This window comes from Salmo salar, chromosome ssa15 (genome assembly GCF_905237065.1).
Source record: "Salmo salar chromosome ssa15, Ssal_v3.1, whole genome shotgun sequence".
Lineage (NCBI taxonomy): Eukaryota > Metazoa > Chordata > Actinopteri > Salmoniformes > Salmonidae > Salmo > Salmo salar.
The window spans coordinates 83,755,421-83,780,834 of record NC_059456.1 but is presented as its reverse complement, the minus strand read 5'-3'; the positions used below and the strand labels follow the sequence as shown (position 1 = coordinate 83,780,834).

General features: G+C 40.2%; 2 protein-coding genes across 4 annotated transcripts in view; both read right to left on the bottom strand.

The window, feature by feature from the left end:
- Nucleotides 1-8,566: 8,566 nt before the first annotated feature.
- Nucleotides 8,567-13,862, bottom strand: LOC106572353 (complement factor H). Its single transcript, XM_014146412.2, has 11 exons — nucleotides 13,732-13,862; nucleotides 13,148-13,348; nucleotides 12,696-12,792; nucleotides 12,349-12,422; nucleotides 11,654-11,896; nucleotides 11,337-11,522; nucleotides 10,985-11,081; nucleotides 10,787-10,860; nucleotides 9,415-9,594; nucleotides 9,092-9,171; nucleotides 8,567-8,977 (listed from the first exon to the last, which is right to left on the bottom strand). Exons 1-10 carry the CDS (start codon nucleotides 13,787-13,789, stop codon nucleotides 9,161-9,163), a joined length of 1,221 nt encoding a protein of 406 aa, XP_014001887.1. The 5' UTR covers nucleotides 13,790-13,862; the 3' UTR covers nucleotides 8,567-8,977; nucleotides 9,092-9,160.
- Nucleotides 13,863-16,141: 2,279 nt separating this feature from the next.
- Nucleotides 16,142-25,414, bottom strand: part of LOC106572354 (6-phosphofructo-2-kinase/fructose-2,6-bisphosphatase 2) — a 32,138-nt gene continuing 22,865 nt past the window's right edge. For all 3 annotated transcript variants that reach the window (XM_014146413.2, XM_014146414.2, XM_014146415.2), the window contains 2 exons: nucleotides 24,545-24,745; nucleotides 16,142-19,320 (listed from right to left, as the gene is read on the bottom strand). In XM_014146413.2, coding sequence (XP_014001888.1) covers nucleotides 19,267-19,320; nucleotides 24,545-24,745 — 255 coding nt within the window. In that variant the 3' untranslated portion in view covers nucleotides 16,142-19,266. The remainder of the gene's footprint in view (nucleotides 19,321-24,544; nucleotides 24,746-25,414) is intronic.

Below are 25,414 nucleotides of genomic sequence, written 5' to 3'. Positions count from 1 at the left end.
ATTATGTAAATATAATTCTAATGGCATTATATAAATATAATTCTAATGGCATTATATAAATATAATTACAATGGCATTATATAAATATAATTCTGATGGAATTATATAAACATAATTCTGATGGAATTATATAAATATAACTATAATGGCATTATATAAATATAACTACAATGGCATTATATAAATATAACTATAATGACATTATATAAATATAATCTTGACAGTAACAGGGAGCATTCTTTCCTATGAGAGAGCAACATTGCAGACTGTTTATCCTCCCGTAGCTTTTGTTTTTGGATAACTGTGCTCACATCACCTCATTTCTCGGCAACAATAGAAAATACATAAATAAATCCTCATTAAATCCGCACCATATGCAGCATAATCCTGTTTGAAACACTCTGAAGCAATTTGGTCATTATGAACATCTAACAAGGGGTTATGAAAGAGGATGACGGTAAAGCCCATCAATTTGTTTTGAAGTCTGTTTGTTCTGCCTGCCTGTTTGTTCTGCCTGCCTGAAATGATTTCAGATCAATGTTTGTCGGGACATTATGATTACAACAGGCAGTTAAATGCAACAGCTGTTAAGTGAGTGAAGTGGTAAAGCTGTAAGAAGGCCTGTGTAGCTGTGCACATGCAAATAAGGGCAACACCAGCAGTCCTTCATAAAGTGGTCTGTAAACAGTACGTTGTCTTATATCAGCACATGACGTTACAGCCTCAATCAATACTGTGCAATTACCGCACTCCTCTATAGTCTCTCACTGTTCCAGTCTGCATATACATCTGCTGTGAGGACAGACTAGTCTGCATAGGTTTACAGACGGTTGCCTACAGACCTATTCAGCAGAAACCATCCAGCACAAAGCTGGACTGCCCTCTAGTGGCAGCATGGTGCTCACACAAGCTCTGAAGGTTGTCCACCTGTTTCTGTCCATGTTCAGTATGAAAACGTTCTTTATTAACGTTGCAGAAATACCAATAATAGAGCTGATGGGATTCCTTATTCTACATGTCAGAGATGCGTGTTTGTTCTAAATAGTATATTTCTATCATCATGTCACCATCATCAAGGCTGTATCACATTCGGCCGTGATTGGGAATCCCATAGGGCAAAATTGGCCCAGCGTCGTCCGGGTTTGGCCGGGGTAGGCTGTCATTGTATATAAGAATTTATTCTTAACTGACTTGCCTAGTAAAATAAAGGTTAAATAAAACATAATAATCATGTCACAGAGAAGCACAAAGCACTCTTATTTCTGCATTTGCTCATCAATGATTCCCTTTAAAGAAGCAATCAGCAGTTGAAGCAATAAAGTGTATAATAACACTGTTTCAGTAAAAAGCTGAGGGATGGGGTTGGAGAAATGTAACCACTCTTAAATGAATAGACAGAGCTCTGGATGCAAGGACTGACCATCCATGATATAACATGTGTAGTTTAACCATGTTTTGAGGCTATATAGTGTTTGTTTACATTTGCTTTGTTTACAAACATTGGAGTAAAACAAGCTTATATTTTGGGTTATGATGGGATACAACAGTTGAAGTATGCTCATAAGGCATTTATAAGTTATATTCTTCAAGAATCAATGGGTATAATTAATTTATAAGTAAAACAATTATGTAGCAACCGCAGATTACCCCTATACCTGGTCCTCCTGCTCTAGGCCTGAACAGTGAAGGGAGGAAGTGCCTTAGGCTGGGCTCTCATTGGTACAGAGACAGACTGCGTACTGTCAGTTTGGCACGTTCTCACTCATTCTTTCCTGAGGCAACATGCACCTCAAAGCTGCCCCACCTCAGCGAACATGAGCCAAATTCCACAGATACAAACTTGAAGCAGCAATTGGAGAAGAAAAAAAAGTTTCAAATTCACGTGTGTTATCGTTTGATACAATATTTTATACCACGCCTTGCAGAAGACAGAAAACGTTTAACAAACCATACAACTCTATGCACAAGGAGTACATTGAACAATTTACACAACAAATTTCACAGAAACACATTTACTGGAAGAACTGTGTAGAGGCAAAGTTTGGATACAGAATTACGCCAAAATCTCCCTCAGTTTTTTATGTGACCACATTTTCCAAAATCTAAATATCTACTCCGAATTAAGATTCAAAGATGTCTGCAGAAATAATTGGATGTCAGCTACAGAAATGCATAACTATGGATATGAATATTGTTCTCTTCATGGTGATGTATCCTGAAAGGCGGTAGGTAGCCTAGTGGTTAGAGCATTTGGCCTGTAACTGAAAGGTCGCTGGTTTGAATACCCAAGCCGACAAGGTGTAAAATCTGTCGATGTGCCCTTGAGCAAAGGACTTACCCCTAATTTGCTCCACGGTCATCCCGATACTATGGCTGACCCTGTAAAACAACCCATTTCATTGCACTTATCCTGTGTATGTGGCAATAAAACATATTTTAAAACACTATAACTAATTGGTAAGTTTACCTTTACTTGTTACTTCTTTTAACTTTTATTATCCTCCCTCCTCATGAGGGAGAGAAATTAGAAAATATATTAAAGATATGTGGGTTTTTAGTCACAAGGCAATGTTTCTTAAACTTTCTTAAACTAAATCATTTCCCCAAAACTAAATATGTGTTTATATTAGTTGGCAGGGGTCTTTAGTTCAATATTCATGTGTTTGATGTATTTCAAATAACTTTTAAGACTTTTTCTGGTAGATGTTGTCTAAGACCCCTTTTCCATATATTGGACCAAAATTCAAAAGGCACTCGCACATCTGAGCTATCTTTGTTGCAGGTTCATGGAAACAGTTGAATAAGATGAGAAAAAAGAAGAAACCCGCACACTGCTTCGTGACAGTATCACTGCTCTTTAATGAGCTTTACGTATCTGACTCAAGGCCTTCGTCAGAGCTTTTGTGAGTAAAATTAGTTTTTTGCACCCTTATTTAGACCTAGCTCCACCCACATTCGTACCATGCTTCGAATGGGTTTGGAGTCGAGGGAAAATAAGTAAGTGTTACCAAATATAACAATGTGAATTTTATAAATATTCTAATAGTGTACATAAAACGTATTAAACACGTCCGTAAAACTACAATGAGGCCATCGAACCACCAAGCAAGTTTCCATAAATCATTGGGTACAACGCAAGAAAAACGTCAGAGTCATTTGAAATGAGGGCATTCATTCATGTGTTAACTAACCTCCAAACGAGCTTCAATGCCATACAACACTCCTTCCGTGGCCTCCAACTGCTCTTAAACGCTAGTTAAACCAAATGCATGCTTTTGAACCGTTCGCTGCCCGCACCCGCCAGTCCGACTAGCATCACTACTCTGGACGGTTCTGACCTAGAATATGTGGACAACTACAAATACCTAGGTGTCTGGTTAGACTGTAAACTCTCCTTCCAGACTCATATTAAACATCTCCAATCCAAAATCAAATCTAGAATCGGCTTCCTATTTCGCAAACAATGCCTCCTTCACTCACGTCGCCAAACTTACCCTAGTAAAACTGACTATCCTACCGATCCTCGACTTCGGCGATTTCATCTACAAAATAGCTTCCAATACTCTACTCAGCAAACTGGATGCAGTCTATCACAGTGCCATCCGTTTTGTTACCAAAGCCCCTTATAGCACCCACCACTGCGACCTGTATGATCTAGTCGGCTGGCCCTCGCTACATATTCATCGCCAGACCCACTGGCTCCAGGTCATCTATAAGTCTATGCTAGGTAAAGCTCCGCCTTATCTCAGCTCACTGGTCACGATAACAACACCCATCCGTAGCACACGCTCCAGCAGGTATATCTCACTGGTAATCCCCAAAGCCAACACCCCCTTTGGCCGCCTTTCATTCCAGTTCTCTGCTGCCAGTGACTGAAACGAATTGCAAAAATCTCTGAAGCTGGAGATTTATATTTTCCTCACTAACTTTAAACATCAGCTATCTGAGCAGCTAACCGATCGCTGCAGCTGTACATAGTCCATCTGTAAATAGCCCACCCTATCTACCTACCTCATCCCCATATTATTTTTATTTACTTTTCTGCTCTTTTGCAAACCAGTATCTCTACTTGCACATCGTCATCTGCTCATTTATCACTCCAGTGTTAATCTGCTAAATCGTAATCATTCCGCTACTATGGCCTATTTATTGCCGACCTCCTCACGTCATTTGCACACACTGTATATTGACTTTCTTTTTTTCTATTGTGTTATTGACTGTACGCTTGTTTATTCCATGTGTAACTCTGTGTTGTTGTTTGTGTCGCACTGCTTTGCTTTATCTTGGCCAGGTCGCAGTTGTAAATGAGAACTTGTTCTCAACTAGCCTACCTGGTTAAATAAAGGTGAAATAAAATAAAATAAAATAGAAAATTCATGTTCACATTTACAACATCACATACATAGGCATTTCATCATTAAGACCTTTAGGAAAGAATGTCTGGAGGGTGAAAATCCAAAAACATTCTCTTTTTCTCAGAGTATTATTAATATCTCCTTCCCTGTCTGATATCTTGACTTTCTCTACGCCACAAAATCTAAAAGGTAGAAATGTCATGTTTTTGGTCATTAAAATGTACTGCGATTGGATAATCCCTGTCGTTTCTCCTGATTGAACTTGTATGTTCACTAATTCTCTGTTTGAGAGAACGAGAGGTTTTACCTACATAACACAGCCCACATGGACATTTAATCATATAGATAACATGGGTGGTAGAGCACGTAATAATGTCATTCATTTGGAACCGTTTTCCTGTATGTGGGTGGCAGATATATTCACACTTCATCATGTTGTTACACTGTGAGCAACCTCTGCATTTATAGCTACCAGTCGGAAGAGGGCGTAAAATAGCCTGGCTCATTTTCTTTTAAATCTGGCTGTTGGCATGGACCAATTTATCGCGTAAATTGCGACCTCTCCTATATACAATAAGTGGTAGATTCTTAAATTCAGCTGGCAAAGCTGGGTCCAATGATAAAACATGCCAGTGTTTCTTGACAGCATCTCCCACTTTGCGCGAGTTCAAAGTATATGTGCTGGTGAACATTACAGACTGTTCTTTAGCTCTAGTGGGTCCTTTTTGTGGCAGTTCATCTCGTGTTTTCCCCAATGCCAAATCAAGAGTTTCATTGTCACATTGTGGAGAGTAGCCTCTTCTTAGAAAACGGATGTGGATGGAGCTGTCTACATAAGGATGCAAATTATTTTTTAAACTCACAAAAGCTCTGACGAAGGCCTTGAGTCTGATACGTAAAGCTTATTAAAGAGCAGTGATACTGTCAGGCTCTGACGAAGGCCTTGGGTCTGATACGTAAAGCTTATTAAAGAGCAGTGATACTGTCAGGAGCTCTGACGAAGGCCTTGGGTCTGGTACGTAAAGCTCATTAAAGAGCAGTGATACTGTCAGGAGCTCTGACGAAGGCCTTGGGTCTGATACGTAAAGCTCATTAAAGAGCAGTGATACTGTCAGGAGCTCTGACGAAGGCCTTGGGTCTGATACGTAAAGCTCATTAAAGAGCAGTGATACTGTCAGGAGCTCTGACGAAGGCCTTGGGTCTGATACGTAAAGCTCATTAAAGAGCAGTGATACTGTCAGGAGCTCTGACGAAGGCCTTGGGTCTGATACGTAAAGCTCATTAAAGAGCAGTGATACTGTCAGGAGCTCTGACGAAGGCCTTGGGTCTGATACGTAAAGCTCATTAAAGAGCAGTGATACTGTCAGGAGCTCTGACGAAGGCCTTGGGTCTGATACGTAAAGCTCATTAAAGAGCAGTGATACTGTCAGGAGCTCTGACGAAGGCCTTGGGTCTGATACGTAAAGCTCATTAAAGAGCAGTGATACTGTCAGGAGCTCTGACGAAGGCCTTGGGTCTGATACGTAAAGCTCATTAAAGAGCAGTGATACTGTCAGGAGCTCTGACGAAGGCCTTGGGTCTGATACGTAAAGCTCATTAAAGAGAAGTGATACTGTCAGGAGCTCTGACGAAGGCCTTGGGTCTGATATGTAAAGCTCATTAAAGAGCAGTGATACTGTCAGGAGCTCTGACGAAGGCCTTGGGTCTGATACGTAAAGCTCATTAAAGAGCAGTGATACTGTCAGGAGCTCTGACGAAGGCCTTGGGTCTGATACGTAAAGCTCATTAAAGAGCAGTGATACTGTCAGGAGCTCTGACGAAGGCCTTGGGTCTGATACGTAAAGCTCATTAAAGAGCAGTGATACTGTCAGGAGCTCTGACGAAGGCCTTGGGTCTGATACGTAAAGCTCATTAAAGAGCAGTGATACTGTCAGGAGCTCTGACGAAGGCCTTGGGTCTGATACGTAAAGCTCATTAAAGAGCAGTGATACTGTCAGGAGCTCTGACGAAGGCCTTGGGTCTGATACGTAAAGCTCATTAAAGAGCAGTGATACTGTCAGGAGCTCTGACGAAGGCCTTGGGTCTGATACGTAAAGCTCATTAAAGAGCAGTGATACTATCAGGAGCTCTGACGAAGGCCTTGGGTCTGATACGTAAAGCTCATTAAAGAGCAGTGATACTGTCAGGAGCTCTGACGAAGGCCTTGGGTCTGATACGTAAAGCTCATTAAAGAGCAGTGATACTATCAGGAGCTCTGACGAAGGCCTTGGGTCTGATACGTAAAGCTCATTAAAGAGCAGTGATACTATCAGGAGCTCTGACGAAGGCCTTGGGTCTGATACGTAAAGCTCATTAAAGAGCAGTGATACTATCAGGAGCTCTGACGAAGGCTTTGGGTCTGATATGTAAAGCTCAAGAGCAGTGATACTATCAGGAGCTCTGACGAAGGCCTTGGGTCTGATACGTAAAGCTCATTAAAGAGCAGTGATACTATCAGGAGCTCTGACGAAGGCCTTGGGTCTGATACGTAAAGCTCATTAAAGAGCAGTGATACTATCAGGAGCTCTGACGAAGGCCTTGGGTCTGATACGTAAAGCTCATTAAAGAGCAGTGATACTATCAGGAGCTCTGACGAAGGCCTTGGGTCTGATACGTAAAGCTCATTAAAGAGCAGTGATACTATCAGGAGCTCTGACGAAGGCCTTGGGTCTGATACGTAAAGCTCATTAAAGAGCAGTGATACTATCAGGAGCTCTGACGAAGGCCTTGGGTCTGATACGTAAAGCTCATTAAAGAGCAGTGATACTATCAGGAGCTCTGACGAAGGCCTTGGGTCTGATACGTAAAGCTCATTAAAGAGCAGTGATACTATCACGAGCTCTGACGAAGGCCTTGGGTCTGATACGTAAAGCTGATTAAAGAGCAGTGATACTATCAGGAGCTCTGACGAAGGCCTTGGGTCTGATACGTAAAGCTCATTAAAGAGCAGTGATACTATCAGGAGCTCTGACGAAGGCCTTGGGTCTGATACGTAAAGCTGATTAAAGAGCAGTGATACTATCAGGAGCTCTGACGAAGGCCTTGGGTCTGATACGTAAAGCTCATTAAAGAGCAGTGATACTATCAGGAGCTCTGACGAAGGCCTTGGGTCTGATACGTAAAGCTCATTAAAGAGCAGTGATACTATCAGGAGCTCTGACGAAGGCCTTGGGTCTGATACGTAAAGCTCATTAAAGAGCAGTGATACTATCAGGAGCTCTGACGAAGGCCTTGGGTCTGATACGTAAAGCTCATTAAAGAGCAGTGATACTATCAGGAGCTCTGACGAAGGCCTTGGGTCTGATACGTAAAGCTCATTAAAGAGCAGTGATACTATCACGAGCTCTGACGAAGGCCTTGGGTCTGATACATAAAGCTCATTAAAGAGCAGTGATACTGTCAGGAGCTCTGACGAAGGCCTTGGGTCTGATACGTAAAGCTCATTAAAGAGCAGTGATACTGTCAGGAGCTCTGACGAAGGCCTTGGGTCTGATACGTAAAGCTCATTAAAGAGCAGTGATACTATCACGAGCAGTGTGCGGGTTTCTTCTTTTTTTTTTTTTTACCATATATTTGACCAGAAATCAAAGCCTTTGCTTATTCCACATTTTTAACATGGAAAATGGCTGTATATATGTTACATTTTTATACATTATAGTCATTTAGCAGACGCTCTTATCCAGAGCGACTTACAGTAGTGAATGCATACATTTCATGCATTTTTTTGTACTGGCCCCCCGTTGGAAACGAACCCACAACCCTCATGCTCTACCAACTGAGCCACAGGGAAGACACACTCCAACACTCAGACACCATATGTCACAATGCAAACAATAATAATAGACTCTTAGGTTTCATTTGACATGCTCCTATGAACTTTGTACTCATTGGTCCTTTTACATGGAAATGCCCTAAGGTAAAATCAGTGGTGGAAAAAGTACCCAATTGTCACACTTGAGTAAAAGTACAGATACCTTCATAGAAAATGACTAAAGTAAAAGTGAAAGTCACCCAGTAAAATACTACTTGAGTAAAAGTCTAAAAGTATTTGGTTTTAAATATACTTAAGTATTAAAAGTACATATAATTGCTAAAATATATAAAAGTACAAGTATAAATCATTTCAAATTCCTTATATTAAGCAAAGCAGACGGCCCCATTTTCTTTTTTTCTTTTTTTAATTTATTGATAGCCAGGGACACACTCCAACACTCAGACACCATTTACAAACAAAGCATGTGTTTAGTGAAAAGGTTGTGAATCAGACCATTTTCCTGTCCTGCTAAGAATTCTAAATGTAGTTAGTACTTTTGAGTGTCAGGGAAAATGTATGAAGTAAAAAAGTACATAATTTTCTTTAGGAATGTAGTGAAGTAAAAGTTATCAAAAATATAAATAGTAAAGTACAGATACCCCAAAAACGACTTACGGAGAACTTTAAAGTATTTTTACTTAAGTACTTTACACCACTAGATAAAGTGGATTGAGTTGAATTATTATGGTAAAAGTTATTATGGTAAAGTTGTTGACTTGGTGCCATTCAGGATAATGATCAATTGTATCTGACTTTCATTTCTTCTGTTCTGTAAAACAAGATTTTTTTTAAATACAATTTTATACAATGCACTCCAGTTATGTATCAGCCAAGCCTACAAAGTGTTATATTGTCAGGGATTAGAACATTCAGAATTACTCACATTTACATGTGGGAAGGGCAGGAGTCCATTTCCCTTCCAGGCCACATGTGATGGTGCCTGGTCCATCCATCACCATTCCCCTATCACAGACAAATGTCAGAGTCACCAAACTTAAGAGACATTCTTGCTCCTCTTGTCCATTGAGCATATAAATGACAACATATGTTTTCATTCTATTGTTTTTAAAGGGGATGAGTGGTTTGTTCCCTAACATTACTCTCGGGGACAAGTTCTCAACACCTAAGGGATGTTCCTAGTTTGCTAAAAAAACATTGCAAAATAGTGCAGCTGGAGAAGCTATATACTTGAAAAGGATTTGGAACCTTTGCACTCTGGAGGTGGATCACTCCATGTCCCATCTTTGGTACAGTAGATCTCTTTCGCGCCAATCAGTTTCCCTACGCGACATCGATAGCCAATCACAGTGCTGTAAAAGTAAGGTGGTTCCAAATAGCCATTTGTCTCTCCATTTACCACCGTAGGAAGTTCAGCACACTGCACAGCTGAAAGACACACATTTACATGATTACATTACAACAATTTTGAAAATATTATGGTGACAGTATTGGAAGTTCAGGGATGCTATAAACTAAAACAATGATACCTAAAGCAATTTACCTATGACCCGGGTGTGATACCGTGTGGTGCAATAGGGCGATTCGGTTCCACGCCAGCGAGAGCAGAAAATATTTTTGGCATCTCAGACTGTTCTGGCAAATCTCACATAGAAACTTCATTGGGAGGAAGGATGCTTGAAAAGCTTTTTCCATTTGTATCACAAACCATTTTTGAGAAAATCATAATGAAAGTGGACATTTTAGGCCCTTTATAGAGCTATACATGCCTCCTGTGAGACCCTATGATCTGTGAACCGTACATGATACAGACATCTTGGTGTCATTATACTCCTTATAGTCTGCTCTAAAATATGGAGTATTTCTACATTCTGAAATACACATTCTCACATTCATTTATTCAACATTTTGCTTATTTGTAGACATATTGTTTGTAACAATATACTCTTCAAACATGTCACATTTCTAGAATGGTCTCTCTGGTACTTTTAATGACATGACCCATTTTATACATAGAAATTGATATTATAGGTTATTAACCAATCACAGCCCTCCTTTAGGATTGCACATTCAGCAAGTCACCAGCAGAGAGAATTTCCCATTCACTGTGTTGATGGTGCTCATAAAATGTATAATACCTTCAGAATTAGCAGAGAGCCCACTCTGGAAATTGTATGTATATACTTGTACAGTACATATTGTTACAAACAATATGTCTTAAAATGAACAAAATCAAAAAGAGTAGTTTTGAGATATTAATATTTTCAATGTTGAATAAATGAATGTGAGAATGTGTATTTCAGAATGTAGAAGTACTCCATATTTTAGAGCAGACTATAAGGAGTATAATGACACCAAGATGTCTGTATCATGTACAGTTCACGGATCATAGGGTCTCACAGGAGGCATGTATAGCTCTATAAAGGGCCTAAAATGTCATCGTGATTTTCTCAAAATTACTTTGTGATACAAAAGTAAAAAACATGTTAAACATTCTTCCTCCCAATGAAGTTGCTATGTGAGAATTGGCAGGACAATCTGAGATACCAAAAATATTTCCCGCTCCCGCTGGTGGGAAATCGCCCAGTAGCCTATCTAGAAAATGTATGTGACAGCCTACCTTCACACACGGGAACACGCCCATCCCAGCCATCAGTCATGCAATTTCTTACACCCCGTCCAACCAGTTGATACCTGGTTAAAAAATGGGCACCAAAAGTGATTTAATCTGGCAATGCATAATTTTATTTATACACTGTAACAATTATGAGGGTTAGGTAGCCTCGAGAGAAAATAGACATACTAACAGAATACTTACCCCTCATTACAAACCCCTGTAGCTGTATCCCCAAACTTTACACCAGTATAAATGAAATCACCATAAGAGATTTCTCCAGCAGATCCACATGATTTGCCTTTGGACAAGAAACAATAATTTTTTGGGAAAGAACAAAATACACAAACCTTCACTCCCCCAGAGTGATATAATATAGACTAGCTATGGATCTGCTGCCACCTAATGGTTAAATAAGAGAAGTGCAACCTCCTGAACACGCTGCCAATGAGACGGGCAGCTGCATTTTGTTGAATGTTCTTTATGTACTACATACTGTGCATGTACATTTAATATATTCTGAACATCATTAATACTTCTCCTTATGCGTTCTTACGTTCACATCTCAGAGTTACTGGCGTCCACTTCCCACTGACACAGGTACTATAGTAAGTGCCTCTTGCTCTCACGTATCCCAAGGCACATCTGTAACGGACCCGTTCACCAGGACCAAAGTCTGTCTGTGTTATGTAGCGGTCAGAAAGGTGTGCGTTGGGGAGGTACGGTGGCACTCTACATCTGCCTAAAGGAAAGGGAGATGGACCATTTTGACAATAGATAGAAAGTACATCTAGTATAATACCAATGCATCATAACGTGGATCATAATATTTCAATGATCAAAGAGACAGATCTTGGATGTTGTTATGTTTACCATCAGGCTTGGAGCTTTGAGTTATATCAGAGGCCTGACAGAGTGGGAGCTGGGGCTGCCACTGCCCATCTGGTCCACAGGTAAGCTGCTGGGCTCCAGTCAGGAGGAAACCCTCAGAGCAGGTGAAGGTCACCGAGTCTCCGACCCTGTACACTGAGTCAGCCTCACTCAGCTTCACACCGTTGGCCACAGAAGGAGCAGGGCAGGTCACTTCTGCTGGAACCACTTGTGGTTCACCTCCCTCTAGAATGAGGACATTTAAAATGTTAGTGGTTTTGTTTCATTCATTATTGCATCAATAATGACATAATTGTTAATGTGGCTCATTTTGGAGATGCCTCCATGGAGACAATGAGCTCATGCTTTGGTAAAAAGCGTTGCAGTACAGTAGATAGGACATTAGCCATGCTGTAGTAGTCTAAAGAAACGTTTGTTTATGTGATATTATCATGCCTTTGTGATGATGGGACAACTACGGACTGAATGTCCAAGGCCAACATCGTCAAGTCTCAACAGGAGTATCTTGGTGTGTCGTGCCCACAATCTCTTAGACAAGTACAGGGTCATGCCAGTCTGGTATTTCATACAGCAGGGCCTACTACATTGATTAGGAGGTGTGTTATGTATCCTACTTAGAAAGGGATAGATCTTATTGCTGCATATTACTGTAAGATTGGTCATTTAATGTTGCACACCTTCACAAGTGGGAATCTCTCCACTCCAGCCAGACTCCTTACACATTCTGTATTCCATCCCCTTCAGTGTAAACCTGTTCCAATATCACAGAGAGGATAACAACAAATCTCAGGCTACAGGCCCATTTCATTTTTATTTGGTTGAGTTTAACTAATGTGAAGTCAACGAGAAAAATAATAATAATTCACTGTCATTTAGTTTAAAATTTAGGTGATGACTTTTTGATGACTTTTTGCAAATCCAATCAGTTTTCCACGTTGATTCAATGTCATCACATAGATTTTTTGGGTTAAATGATGTGGAAAACACATTGATTGAGTCAGTTTTTGTCCAGTTGGTTACTTACCCCTCATTGCACACTGCATATGCCTTGTCCCTGAACGAAGCCCCCGTGTAATCATAGTGTCCATTGAACAACTCCCCAGCAGATCCACACATTTTCTCTAAGGAGAGGACACATTAGAAAACAGCAGAGCAGTCAGGGAACGAATCCAGGGTGGATGTGCCAAACTCAACATAAAGACTCATACAGAGAAGTGTTAAGACGGCGACACTGCAGCCCTCAACGACTGAAGAGAATATACATTCAACTTCCCAAATTCTCTCTCTTTGCAACCACCAGAGTAGTGTCAAATGATAGCTCCTTGCCACAACAATCTCATCCCACGCATCACATCAGACTCAGACAGAGACACTTATCATAACCATAATGATATGATGACATGACATCCATTGAACCAGTGTTATGCACAACAACAATATACTGAGCTAAATGCTTAGCTGTAGCCTATTACTTACTTTCACACTTCATGGATAACCTTGTCCATTTTCCAGCTTCACACATGATAGACCGAATGCCACTGTACTGAGTGTAGCCCTCAGCACATCTGTAGAGGACTTTATCTCCTTTGCTGAATATGTTTTTCTGTCTCAGGTATTTGTCCCTGACTTCCATGTGTGGAAAGGACGGCGGCGTACCACATGTCGATGGAACCTCAGCTGTTTACAAACAAATGACCCACACCAGAGAGGTAAAGCAGAATCAATCAAGAGTTAGCCAACGTTGATAAAAAAAAAAAAAAACAGAAATAACTATTGACTTTCTGGTTCATTAAGAAATAATCTTCAATGTGTTTTTTGTTGTTGAGACAATTACACCATGTCCATTCCAAGCTTATCTTTCCCCCCCAAAATACTAAGTTATTTCAACATATTTAGGAAATCTAGCTGGTTAACTCATTGATCCTGCTTTGTAGTACTCAGCAACAGTGGCAATTTGAATCACTGCATTAATCCGATGAATATGGAAAAATTCTACAAATTACATTGTCGGTGTTACAGTGGTCTGTGCAATGTTATGTTTACGAATATAATAATCTTACCTGAGGGATGTATGGCAATTGATAAAAAGAACATGATTTTATACCCCAGATTCATCATTTCATCCACGTTTTATGTGCATTTGGATCTGTAGGCCTACCCGTTGAAATGTTATCGTGCTTAATGAAATACTATCTAGAGTAGGCTGTATTTTATAGTTGGAGGGCGGAGTAGACATGCAAGTAGGCTTATTTCTATTCAGATGTTTATTTACGTCAGCTACAATGGCTTTACTCACAAGGGGCGTGTTCGTTTTGCATGGCCTAGCCTACAACCTGTGTTTTCCCACTGATATTTGTACATCATGTATGATAAGTGGACTAAGATGCACTCCAAAATAGGAGTGAGTCAAAGGTGATATGTTTTACATATCAAATTTCCTCCTGAAATTCGAGTTGCACACGTCTGTCAAGAGTGGAAAGCTCTATGGCCAATTTCACTTTGGGGACAAATCTAATTGTCAAATACATAGACACAAGATTAAAAAAATTTTTAAACTTGACAGAACATGATTTGTTAACACTAGCATTGTCTGCCTCTTCTTTCTCTTCACTGACTTCCCCTCCACTCCTGCTCCTCCAATTTCACCCACATTTCTGCTCTGCAGAGCAGGTCCACAGAGAGCAACACTCCCATTTTAGTAAGATTATACAATTCTTACTTCTGCACACAAAATGCAGTGAGGCAAGATCATGCCACTGAACTTGTAGTGGGAGCACTAGTTTACCACACCCTCTGTTTTGTACATGCTTTGGCCAGACAAAATATGTTTCCTGATGGTAGTTAAACATGCAGGGCAACCCAGTTTCCACCCAATCCAGTTCCCACCAAACTTCTTATTATCAAAACATGACTAATAAAAGTCTATCTTGTCAACTTGTTTACTGTCCCCAATTGTATTTGTACAAAACTGAACAAAAATATAAATGCAACACGTAAAGTGTTGGTCCCATGTTTCGTGAGCTGAAATAAAATATCCCAGAAATGCTCCATACGCACCAAAGCTTACTTCTCTGAAACGTTGTGCAAAAATGTGTTTACATCCCAGTTAGTGAGCATTTCTCCTTTGCCAAAATAATCCATCCACCTGACAAGTGTGGCATATCAAGAAACTGATTAAACAGCATGATCTTTACACAGGTGCACCATGTACTGGGAACAATAAAAAAGGCCACAATGCCAAAGATGTTTCAAGTTTTGAGGGAGCATGCAACTGGCATGCTGACAGCAGGAATGTCCACCATAGTTGTTGCCAGAGAATTGATTGTTAATTTCTCTACCATAAGCTGCCTCCAACGTCATTTTGAGAATTTGGCAGTATGTCCAACTGGCCTCACACCCCAAGACCACGTGGAACCATGCCAGCCCAGGACCTCCACAGCTGGCTTCTTCACCTGGGATGGTTCGAGACCAGCCACCCGGACAGCTGATGAAACTGTGTGTTTGCATAACTGAAGAATTTCTGCACAACTGTCAGAAATCATCTCAGGGAAGCTCATCTGCGAGCTCATCGTCCTCACCGGTGTCTTGACCCGACTGCAATTCGGCGTCGTGAACGACTTGTGAGCAAATGCTCACCTTCGATGGCCACTGGCACGCTGGAAAAGTATGCTCTTCAGATTAATTCTGGTTTCAACTGTACAAGATAGATGGCATTGTGTACTGTGGGTGAGTGGTTTTCTGATGTCAATGTTGTGAACAGAGTGCCCCATGGTGGCGGTGAGGTTATGGTATGGGCAGGCATAAGCTACAGACAACGAACACAATGGCATTTTGAATGCACAGAGATACCATGACCAGATCCTGAGGCCCATTGTCGTGCCATTCATCCACTGTCATCACCTCATCTTTCAGCATGATAATGCACAGCCCCATGTCGCAAGGAGCGTACACAATTCCTGGAAGCTGAAAGTGTGCCAGTTCTTCCATGGCCTTTATACTCACCAGACATGTCACCCATTGAGCATGTTTGGGATGCTCTGGATCAACGTGTACAACAGCGTGTTCCAGTTCCCGCCAATATCCAGCAACTTCACACAGCCATTAAAGAGGAATGGGACAAAATTCCACAGGCCACAATCAACAGCCTGATCAACTCTATGCGAAGGAGATGTCGCGCTGCATGAGGCAAATGGTGGCCAGATACTGACTGGTTTTCTGATCTACGCCCCTACCTTTTTTTAAAAGGCATCTGTGACCAACAGATCCATATGTGTATTCCCAGTTATGTGAAATCCATAGATTATGGCCTAAATAATGTATTTTAATTGACTGATTTCCTTATATGAACTGTAACTCAGTAAATACTTTGTTGCATGTTGCGTTTATATTTTTGTTCAGTGCATTTGTGTAGACTAGCCATGTTATCAACATTTGATTACTGATGAACCACTCATCCAAGGACAAGATCGCTATAGGTGGAGTACTGATTTATTTTGGTTCTCAGTCTGTCATTGGTTTATAGCAGGGGTGTCAAACTAATTCCATGGAGGGCCTAGTGTCTGCTGACTTGTTTTTTCCTTTCAATTAAGACCTAGAGAACCAGGTGAGGGGCGTTACTTACTAATTAGTGACCTTAATTCATCAATCAAGTACAAGGAAGCAGCGAAAACCCACAGACACTCGGCTCTCCATGGAATGAGTTTGACACATTTATAGAAAGCACCATTTAAGTTCCCTACACAACATCAGAAAACCCAACAATTTATTATTTATTTTCCAACTATAGTTCAGAATTGTCCTAATTTACAAATACAGTAATACAAGTTTATATATGACTCATAACGTTTCATTACAATGTTGCCACACCTTAAAGTGTTGTTGGTTTAGGTAAATGGTTGCCTCGAGTGTAGTACAATGCAGTCTTGCGAAAGATGCCCACCAATACACAAACAAGGCTGTGAAAGCGGTAATGCGTGACAAGGACGTTACTGTTTCCAATAACAGAAATTTAAAAAAGTAATATAGTCAAAGGAGGCACCCCTGCTGATTGAACCAAATAAATACTTCCTGTGAGAATAATGTACTGTATGCTTCAGTAAGTTCATGTTACAGACTCTGAAGTTTCAGATGGTAGTATAACAATGAACCAACCCATTTCCCCTATGACACACCAGTCTGGAAACATTTCACCACCCCCAATCCCCTGCTGCCACCTTCTCTTTGAGACACTTCTTGTATTAGTCCTCTTTCACAGATACTGTAGGTCAAATATAAGAAGATTGAGTCATCTAGGTTATTATTCCCAGGAAGCCACTCCCAGAGGCTTGCCCTGGCTTTAGAGAGAGACAGGGAGTTGTAGTGGAAACATCTAAACAGTATGACACCTCCCAATGAGCTCAATAAATCTGGCCACATTACGTACCAGAGAACCAAGTCAAGTCAAACTTCCATGAGCAAGACGTTCTGACAGAGTACAACATCATTCCTTCAATTATTTACACTTACATCAGATAATTCTAGTGATCTAAAAATATCTTACAGCACCATGCCATTATATCATTCAGTATGTTGTAGTCTTACAGGCTACTGACTTCTGCCTACTTATATAATAACATTGTCTTGTAAGAGCCACAAAAGTAATGTTGCTAAACACCGGCACAGAAGCACTTTAGAGCAGCATTGAATTTAACATTATCAATGTGGCAGTAATAAACAAAATACACATGGTTGGACACAATCAGTGAACTGTAAGTATGAAAGTACCCATCTTCGCTTACGCTGTGCTTTCTCAAATGTCAGTATAGCAAATTTAAGAATAAATATTCCAAAAATGTTAATGGAATGGCATATTAACTGTAACTATAGTAGTACTGTCTAAAAAATATTTGCCCCCTTATTAAATCATGTTGCCATTTTAGCTGAGGACGTGCAATGGATGCATCGATAATGGAAAGAAATGGGTGTTTCATAACATGGCCATGAATATGTGACAGAATTGCAGTGTGAAATGTGAACTCTGTACATACACAGTAATGTAACATGTAAAAGTAACATGTGACTAACTAATAACATTAACTCTTAAGCCAAAATGTTAAATCCTGTATGGTGATCTTTCAGCATTTGTACTCTCACTGAGGAAACAAGGCTGGTCAAGTATGAGAATGTTCAAAAGAGATGATATTCAACTATCCAATTAAAGGGGTACATATACTGAAAAAAATATAAATGCAACATGTAAAGTGTTGGTCACATGTTTCATGAGTTGAAATAAAAGATCCCAGAAATGTTCCATATGCACAAAAATACATTTCTCAAATGATGTAAACAAACTTATGCACATCTCTGTTAGTGAGCATTTCTCATTTGCCAAGACAATCCATCCACCTGACAGGTGTGGCATATCAAGAAGCTGATTAAACAGTATGATCATTACACAGGTGCACCTTGTGCTGGGGACAACAAAAGGCCACTAAAATGTACAGTTTTGTCATACAACACAATGCCACAGATGTCTCAAGTTTTGAGGGAGCGTGCAATTGGCATGCTGATTGCAGGAATGCCCACCAGAACTGTTGCCAGAGAATTTAATGTTAATTTCTGAGGACTATTTCTGTCTGTAATAAAGCCCTTTTGTGAGGAAAAGCTCATTCTGATTGGCTGGGCCTGGCTCCCAAGTGGGTGGGCTTATGCCCTCCCCAGGCCCCAATGGCTGCGACCTTGCCAAGTCATGTGAAATCCAGATTAGGGCCTAATTTATTTATTTAAATGTACCGATTTCCTTATATGAGCTGTAACGCAGTAAAACCATTGAAATTGTTGCATGTTGCGTTTATATTTTTGTTGAGAATATATTATTCATAAGACCTTAAGTAATTGTTTATAAACTACATTGTAGAATTAAAGGATAATAATGTAAGAATAAGACAGTGTTTGTAGTCAGTGCTTTGTTTTTTATACATTTTTCAGTGTGGCAACCCTCTCCATTAGTTACAGTGCACATTAAATACATTGTAATAGACAAATCACTGAATGTCTCAAATCTACTGAGACAAATAATCTCAAGGATGTCCTCTATTCAACATTCTAAAGTTCTGTTCACAATAAATTAAACGTTGACTGTTGGTAAGTGTGTGTGCCCAAGGTCATGCTCGTCTCAAATCATATCGCTCTTCACCCACACACACACCATCTATCTAACAGATGGCAACAGAAATGGAACTGTATAACAAATTCTGACCACTACAACAACCACATTCCATACCCAATTTGCTGCTAAGATGGTGTGCTTGAACTCCTGCTTGACAATCAAATTGGTAAGGCTGGCATGGTATGAAGCAAGCCTGAGCAGACAGTGGGCACCTGGGTTCAAATACTATTTGAAATAATTTCAAATAATTTAGCTGTGCTTTATAGCGCTTGCCTGTTGCAATGGAACCAGCGGAAAAGTCCCCAAAGTGCAAACACCACCCACCTGGCACTCCAGGCAAGCTAAAGCAAACACTCAAGGTATTTAACAAGATTTCTAAATTGTATTTGAACCCAGATCTGATGGCAGCGAAAATGTGGGGGAGTGGAGACACCCTTCTTGGTCCTCTTCAACTGTGGACAGCATCTTCTGCGTCTCCTGGGTTGAAGCAGTCGAGAGACTCCTTTAAGAGGCAGAAGGAGGGGGAAATAGAGTGTTACTTCCATGCAAAGCTGTGCAAAGGCCAGGTGCCATCCTCATAGTCTGTTTTGACTGGCCTCTGCTACACTTGAGCTCAGACAAGAGGGTGAGGTCAAGCACAAGACACAGCTTACTCTGTTTTTATAAGTAGCTGTTTTTAGAAAATTATCAAATTGAATGAGTCAAATGGGGAAACTAAAATTGCAGAATTTTTTAAAAATGTAATTTTAACCCTAACAGCACAAACGGGGTAAATGGTGAGGTCCTTCTGATCCTTCTGAAAATGTTAGGGCAAGCAACTAGTAACAGACAACAACAAAAAACTATTCACCATAATTTATTTGTTAAAAAAAGATGAATGAAAAATATATTTTGTATAGTAGTGGTGTGCGGCTAAACTAAAAATGTGGACTCAATAGTAAACTTTGTGACAAAGGCACCAAATTTAGCACAGAAGTAGATGTATGTATCCTGAAAGTACAGTCGTGGCCAAAAGTTTTGAAAATGACAAATATTAATTTCCAAAGTTTGCTGCTTCAGTGTCTTTAGATATTTTTGTCAGATGTTACTATGGAATAATGAAGTATAATTACAAGCCTTTCATAAGTGTCAAAAGCTTTTATTGACAATTACATGAAGTTGATGCAGAGTCAATATTTGCAGTGTTGACCCTTCTTTTTCAAGACCTCTGCAATCCGCCCTGCCATGCTGTCAATTAACTTCTGGGCCACATCCTGACTGATGGCAGCCCATTCTTGCATAATCAATGCTAGGAGTTTGTCAGAATTTGTGGGTTTTTGTTTGTCCACCCGCCTCTTGAGGATTGACCCCAAGTTCTCAATGGGATTAAGGTCTGGGGAGTTTCCTGGCCATGGACCCAAAATATCGATGTTTTGTTCCCCGAGCCACTTAGTTATCACTTTTGACTTAAGGCAAGGTGCTCCATCATGCTGGAAAAGGCATTGTTCATCACCAAACTGTTCCTGGATGGTTAGGAGAAGTTGCTCTCGGAGGATGTGTTGTGTTCTTAGGCAAAATTGTGAGTGAGCCCACTCCCTTGGCTGAGAAGCAACCCCACACATGAATGGTCTCAGGATGCTTTACTGTTGGCATGACACAGGACTGATGGTAGCGCTGACCTTGTCTTCTACGGACAAGCTTTTTTCCGGATGCCCCAAACAATCGGAAAGGGGATTCATCAGAGAAAATTACTTTACCACAGTCCTCAGCAGTCCAATCCCTGTACCTTTTGCAGAATATGAGTCTGTCCCTGATGTTTTTCCTAGAGAGAAGTGGCTTCTTTGCTGCCCTTATTGACACCAGGCCACAATAGTACGCAAGTATAAACACCATGGAACCACGCAGCCGTCTTACCGCTCAGGAAGGAGACGCGCTCCATCTCCTAGAGATTAACGTACTTTGGTGCGAAAAGTGCAAATCAATCCCAGAACAACAGCAAAGGACTTTGTGAAGATGCTGGAGGAAACAGGTACAAAAGTATCTATATCCACAGTAAAACGAGTCCTATATCGACATAACCTGAAAGGCCGCTCAGCAAGGAAGAAGCCACTCCTCCAAAACCGCCATAAAAAAGCCAGACTACGGTTTGCAACTGCAAATGAGGACAAAGATTTATATTTTTGTTTCATCTACAAAAATAACACTCTTTGGCCATAATGACCACTGTTATGTTTGGAGGAAAAAGGGGGAGGCTTGCAAGCCAAAGAACACCATTCCAACCGTGAAGCACGGGGGTGGCAGCATCATGTTGTGGGGGGGATTTTTAATTTAACTAGGCAAGTCAGTTAAGAACAAATTCTTATTTTCAATGACGGCCTAGGAACAGTGGGTTAACTGCCTTGTTCAGGGGCATAACGGCACATTTGCAACCTTTTCGGTTAGTAGTCCAACGCTCTAACCACTAGGCTACGCTGCCGCCCCTTTGCTGCAGGAGGGACTGGTGCACTTAACAAAATAGATGGCTTCATGAGGAGGAAAATGCTGTGGATATATTGAAGCAACATCTCAAGACATCAGTCAGGAAGTTAAAGCTTGGTCGCAAATGGGTCTTCCAAATGGACAATGACCCCAATCATACTTCCTAAGTTGTGGCAAAATGGCTTAAGGACAATAAAGTCAAGGTATTGGAGTGACCATCACAAAGCCCTGACCTCAATCCTATAGAAAATATGTGGGCAGAACTGAAAAAGCGTGTGCGAGCAAGGAGGCCTACAAACCGGACTCAGTTACACCAGCTCTGTCAGGAGGAATGGGCCAAAATTCACCCAACTTATTGAGGGAAGCTTATGGAAGGCTACCCAAAACGTTTAACCCAAATTAAACAATTTAAAGGCAATGCTACCAAATACAAATTGAGTGTATGTAAACTTCTGACCCACTGGGAATGTGATTAAAGAAATAAAAGCTGAAATAAATCACTCTACTATTATTCTGACATTTCACATTCTTAAAATAAAGTGGTGATCCTAACTGACCTAAGACAGGGAATTTTTACTAGGATTAAATGTCAGGAATTGTGAAAAACTGAGTTTAAATGTATTTAGCCAAGATGCATGTAAACTTCTGACTTCAATTGTGTATATATAATAAGGATGTTGTACTGGAGATGTTAAACACTTCTCCAATCATTACTGAGATCTGATATTCTGCACAGCGCATGATGAGACATCTGCCTATCGTCAACCAATTACATTTCTGAAATACTTTCCAGAAAAATTGTAGCTAAACTTGGATAGGACAGTTGCCTAACTAGTTACAAAAATGTTGCGTCCGACAAAATGCTACAAAAGTAAGTAAATAGCCGCGTTAGACTGAAATAAGGCAATTTTATCTAACTTGTGAGGCTCTACATGCTCATTAGTTGCTAATTTAACATATTTGCTGTATAGCCCCTTTGGAAAATGTAAATGTCCTGTTGAAAATGTGAAGACAAAAACATATTTGTTTAAGTGAATCACATTTTTATTTGGTGTACCTCCAACAGCATTGCACCCAGTTTGGGAATACCTGATCTAGTAGAATTCACTCGTCTTCTCGTACTCAGGTGTTTTAACAGCTGATAATCAGATAAATTGACATGCTGTACCAAAATGAACAAATGGCAGGTGTCAAAACAATCGTGCATTAGATGACGCATTCAGAGTACGACATTTCACATACCGTAATTTCCGGACCATAAACCGCAACTTTTTTCCCACGCTTTGAACCTCGCGGCTTAAACAATGACGCGGCTAATATATGGATTTTTCCAACTTTCCATTTTTTTTCTAAAAGAAAACACATTCTGTGACGTGCTCAGTTTTTTGGCGGCATGAAGCTTTCATTAGACCAATGAAATTGCCGAACGGGTTAAGGTCAAACAACAACTTTTTTGTTTACTGTTTAGATTAAATCGAGCGCTCTCAAACTTCCCATCATTCTGATTACGGTAGTCATTTTGTCACCCTCATGGCAAAGACACGGAGAAATGCATATGATGCAGCTTTCAAGTTGAAGGCGATTGATCTAGCTGTTGGAAAAGGAAATAGAGCTGCTGCATGGGAGCTTGGTCTTAATGAGTCGATGATAAGACGTTGGAAACAGCAGCGTGAGGAATTGACAACTAAAGCTTACTGCTAATTTTTTATTTTTTGTTACAAGCCGTGTTTCATTAAAGCCTATTTATTTTTGTTACAAGCCGTGCTTCGTTAAAGCCTATTTATTTTTGTTACAAGCCGTGCTTCGTTAAAGCCTGTGTAAAGTTCATTTGTTTCAATGTACCGGTAAACACCTGCGGCTTATTTATGTTCAAAATAATAAAATAAAAAAATTAAATTCAGTGGGTGCGGATTATATTCAGGTGCGCTCAATAGTCCGGAAATTACAGTACTATAAAAACCTTTTGGTTTTTTTGCATACTATTTAGTACGCTAGTATGGGTATTCAGAAAGATCACATAATGATTCATTAGTATTCTACATAACCAAATATAACAGCATAGTATAATGTTACTGTTTTAGGATGGTTAGCTGAATAGACAAACAAATATATATATATATATATACACACACTACTGTTCAAAAGTTTGGGGTCACTTAGAAATGTCCTTGTTTTTCCTGTGAAGGGAGTAGTACCCAGCGTTGTACGAGATCTTCAGTTTCTTGGCAATTTCTCACATGGAATAGCCTTCATTTCTCAGAACAAGAATAGACTGACAAGTTTCAGAAGAAAGTTATTTGTTTCTGGCCATTTTCAGCCTGTAATCCAACCCATAAAACGCTGATGCTCCAGATACTCAACTAGTCTAAAGGTGGCCAGTTGTATTGCTTCTTTAATCAGCACAACCATTTTCATAATTGCAAAAGGGTTTTCTAATGATCAATTAGCCTTTTAAAATGGATTAGCTAACACAACGTGCCATTGGAACACAGGAGTGATGGTTGCTGATAATGGGCCTCTGTACGCCTATGTAGATATTCCATAAAAGAATCTGCCATTTCCAGCTACAATAGTCATTTACAACATTAATAATGTCTACACTGCATTTATGATCAATTTGATGTTATTTTAAATGGACAATTTTGTTTAGCTTTTCTTTAAAAAACAAGGACATTTCTAAGTGACCCCAAACTTTTGAACGGCAGTGTATATTGTGGACAAAATACAAAGGCATTTGCGACTATGCAGAATATGCTTGTATTGAAACTAAATACAAGAAGGATATATCGTTTGTTAACACAATCTGCTCTAATTTGCTCACAAACAAGTATTTGAAAATCAAATGATGTTTTACTGCATGAAAGACAGTGTCTCTTCGCAATCATTACCAATTTGGGGTCAATAATAATAATAACAACCTCCATTGGCGCCCTTAAGCAAAAAATGTTGGCGCTTCTAGGGTTAAAAGGTAAAGTCAGTGATGCACATAGTAAAGAGCAGAATCGGGCCGACTTCCGCAACAACTAAGACTGCGAAGCGTGAGACAAAATTGTTTTGGTCCTGTAGCGATTGCCTTGCAGCAGCGTGAAGGATACCCGTGCAGATACTCGGAGTGCATCATCGTCTTGCATTGTGCTTACCTGCAGTAACTGACCTTTATCCTACTGCTTGTGGAAAGGTCATATCACTGAGTCTCAGTTGAAGGACATAAGTAACATCATAAACATATTTAATAGAGCGAGACATTCATACAGAAAGACAACACTAACTTGGCTTTGTGCCAACTCTGCTCCCTCAGGGTCCTCGAAGGACTGCATGCTGGGTAGAAAGGGGGCCAGGGGCCGTCGAGATTGAGGTAGGTTGCCAGCGCTGTAGAGGCGCGGTCGCTTCACCTGGTCGTGACTGGACAGCGGGGTGAAACTGTTCCTCCGGAGGAATGTGGTAGGAACGACATCATTGCGGACTTTATCCTGGTGAGAGAAGATTAAGGAAAGAGAATCAGAAATGAGAGAAATAAAGTATGTTTCACTGTGTGTGTGTGTGTGTGTGTACGCCTTGCTTGCTACACTTCTTGTGAAAACAATCCAGCTGGAACAAACAGAAGATTGAAGGCGCTGTTGCGGTTCCTTTCCCAGACATGTTATTCTCCCTCCATTTAACAGGGCTATTCTCAGGAAAAGGCAGTGTGGTCATTTTTATGAGTGTGACGCCCACACCACCAGGGACATCTGGTTAACACACTGTACTGGGGACAGCACTGAGGTCTGTTCACACCAGAACTACAATCCCATCAGAAAATATTCATACCCCTTGACTTATTCCACATTTTGTTGTGTTACAATTAAAAATTGATTAAATGTTTTTTTTTCTCACCCATCTACACACAAAACACCATAATGACAAAGTGAAAACAATTTTAGCAGATTTATTGAAAATAAAATACAGAAATATCTCATTTACATAAGTATTCACACCCCTGAGTGAATACTTTGTCGAAGCACCTTTGGCAGTGATTACAGCTGTGAGTCTTGTAAGTCTGTAAGAGCTTTCCACACCTGGATTGTGAAACATTTGTCCATTATTCTTTTCAAAATTCTTCAAGCTTTGTCAAATTGTATATTGATCATTGCTAGACAACC

Bases quoted from the DNA above. Each gene is read 5' to 3' on its own strand.
- LOC106572353 (XM_014146412.2), bottom strand. From the start codon at position 13,789: ATGATGAATCTGGGGTATAAAATCATGTTCTTTTTATCAATTGCCATA. The intron at 11,897-12,348 runs GTGTGCAACATT...TCCTCATTCTAG, and splicing joins AGAGATTCCCACTTGTGAAG to AGGGAGGTGAACCACAAGTG. The intron at 9,595-10,786 runs GTAGGCTGTCAC...TGTGTCTTTCAG, and splicing joins GCGTGTTCCCGTGTGTGAAG to CTGTGCAGTGTGCTGAACTT.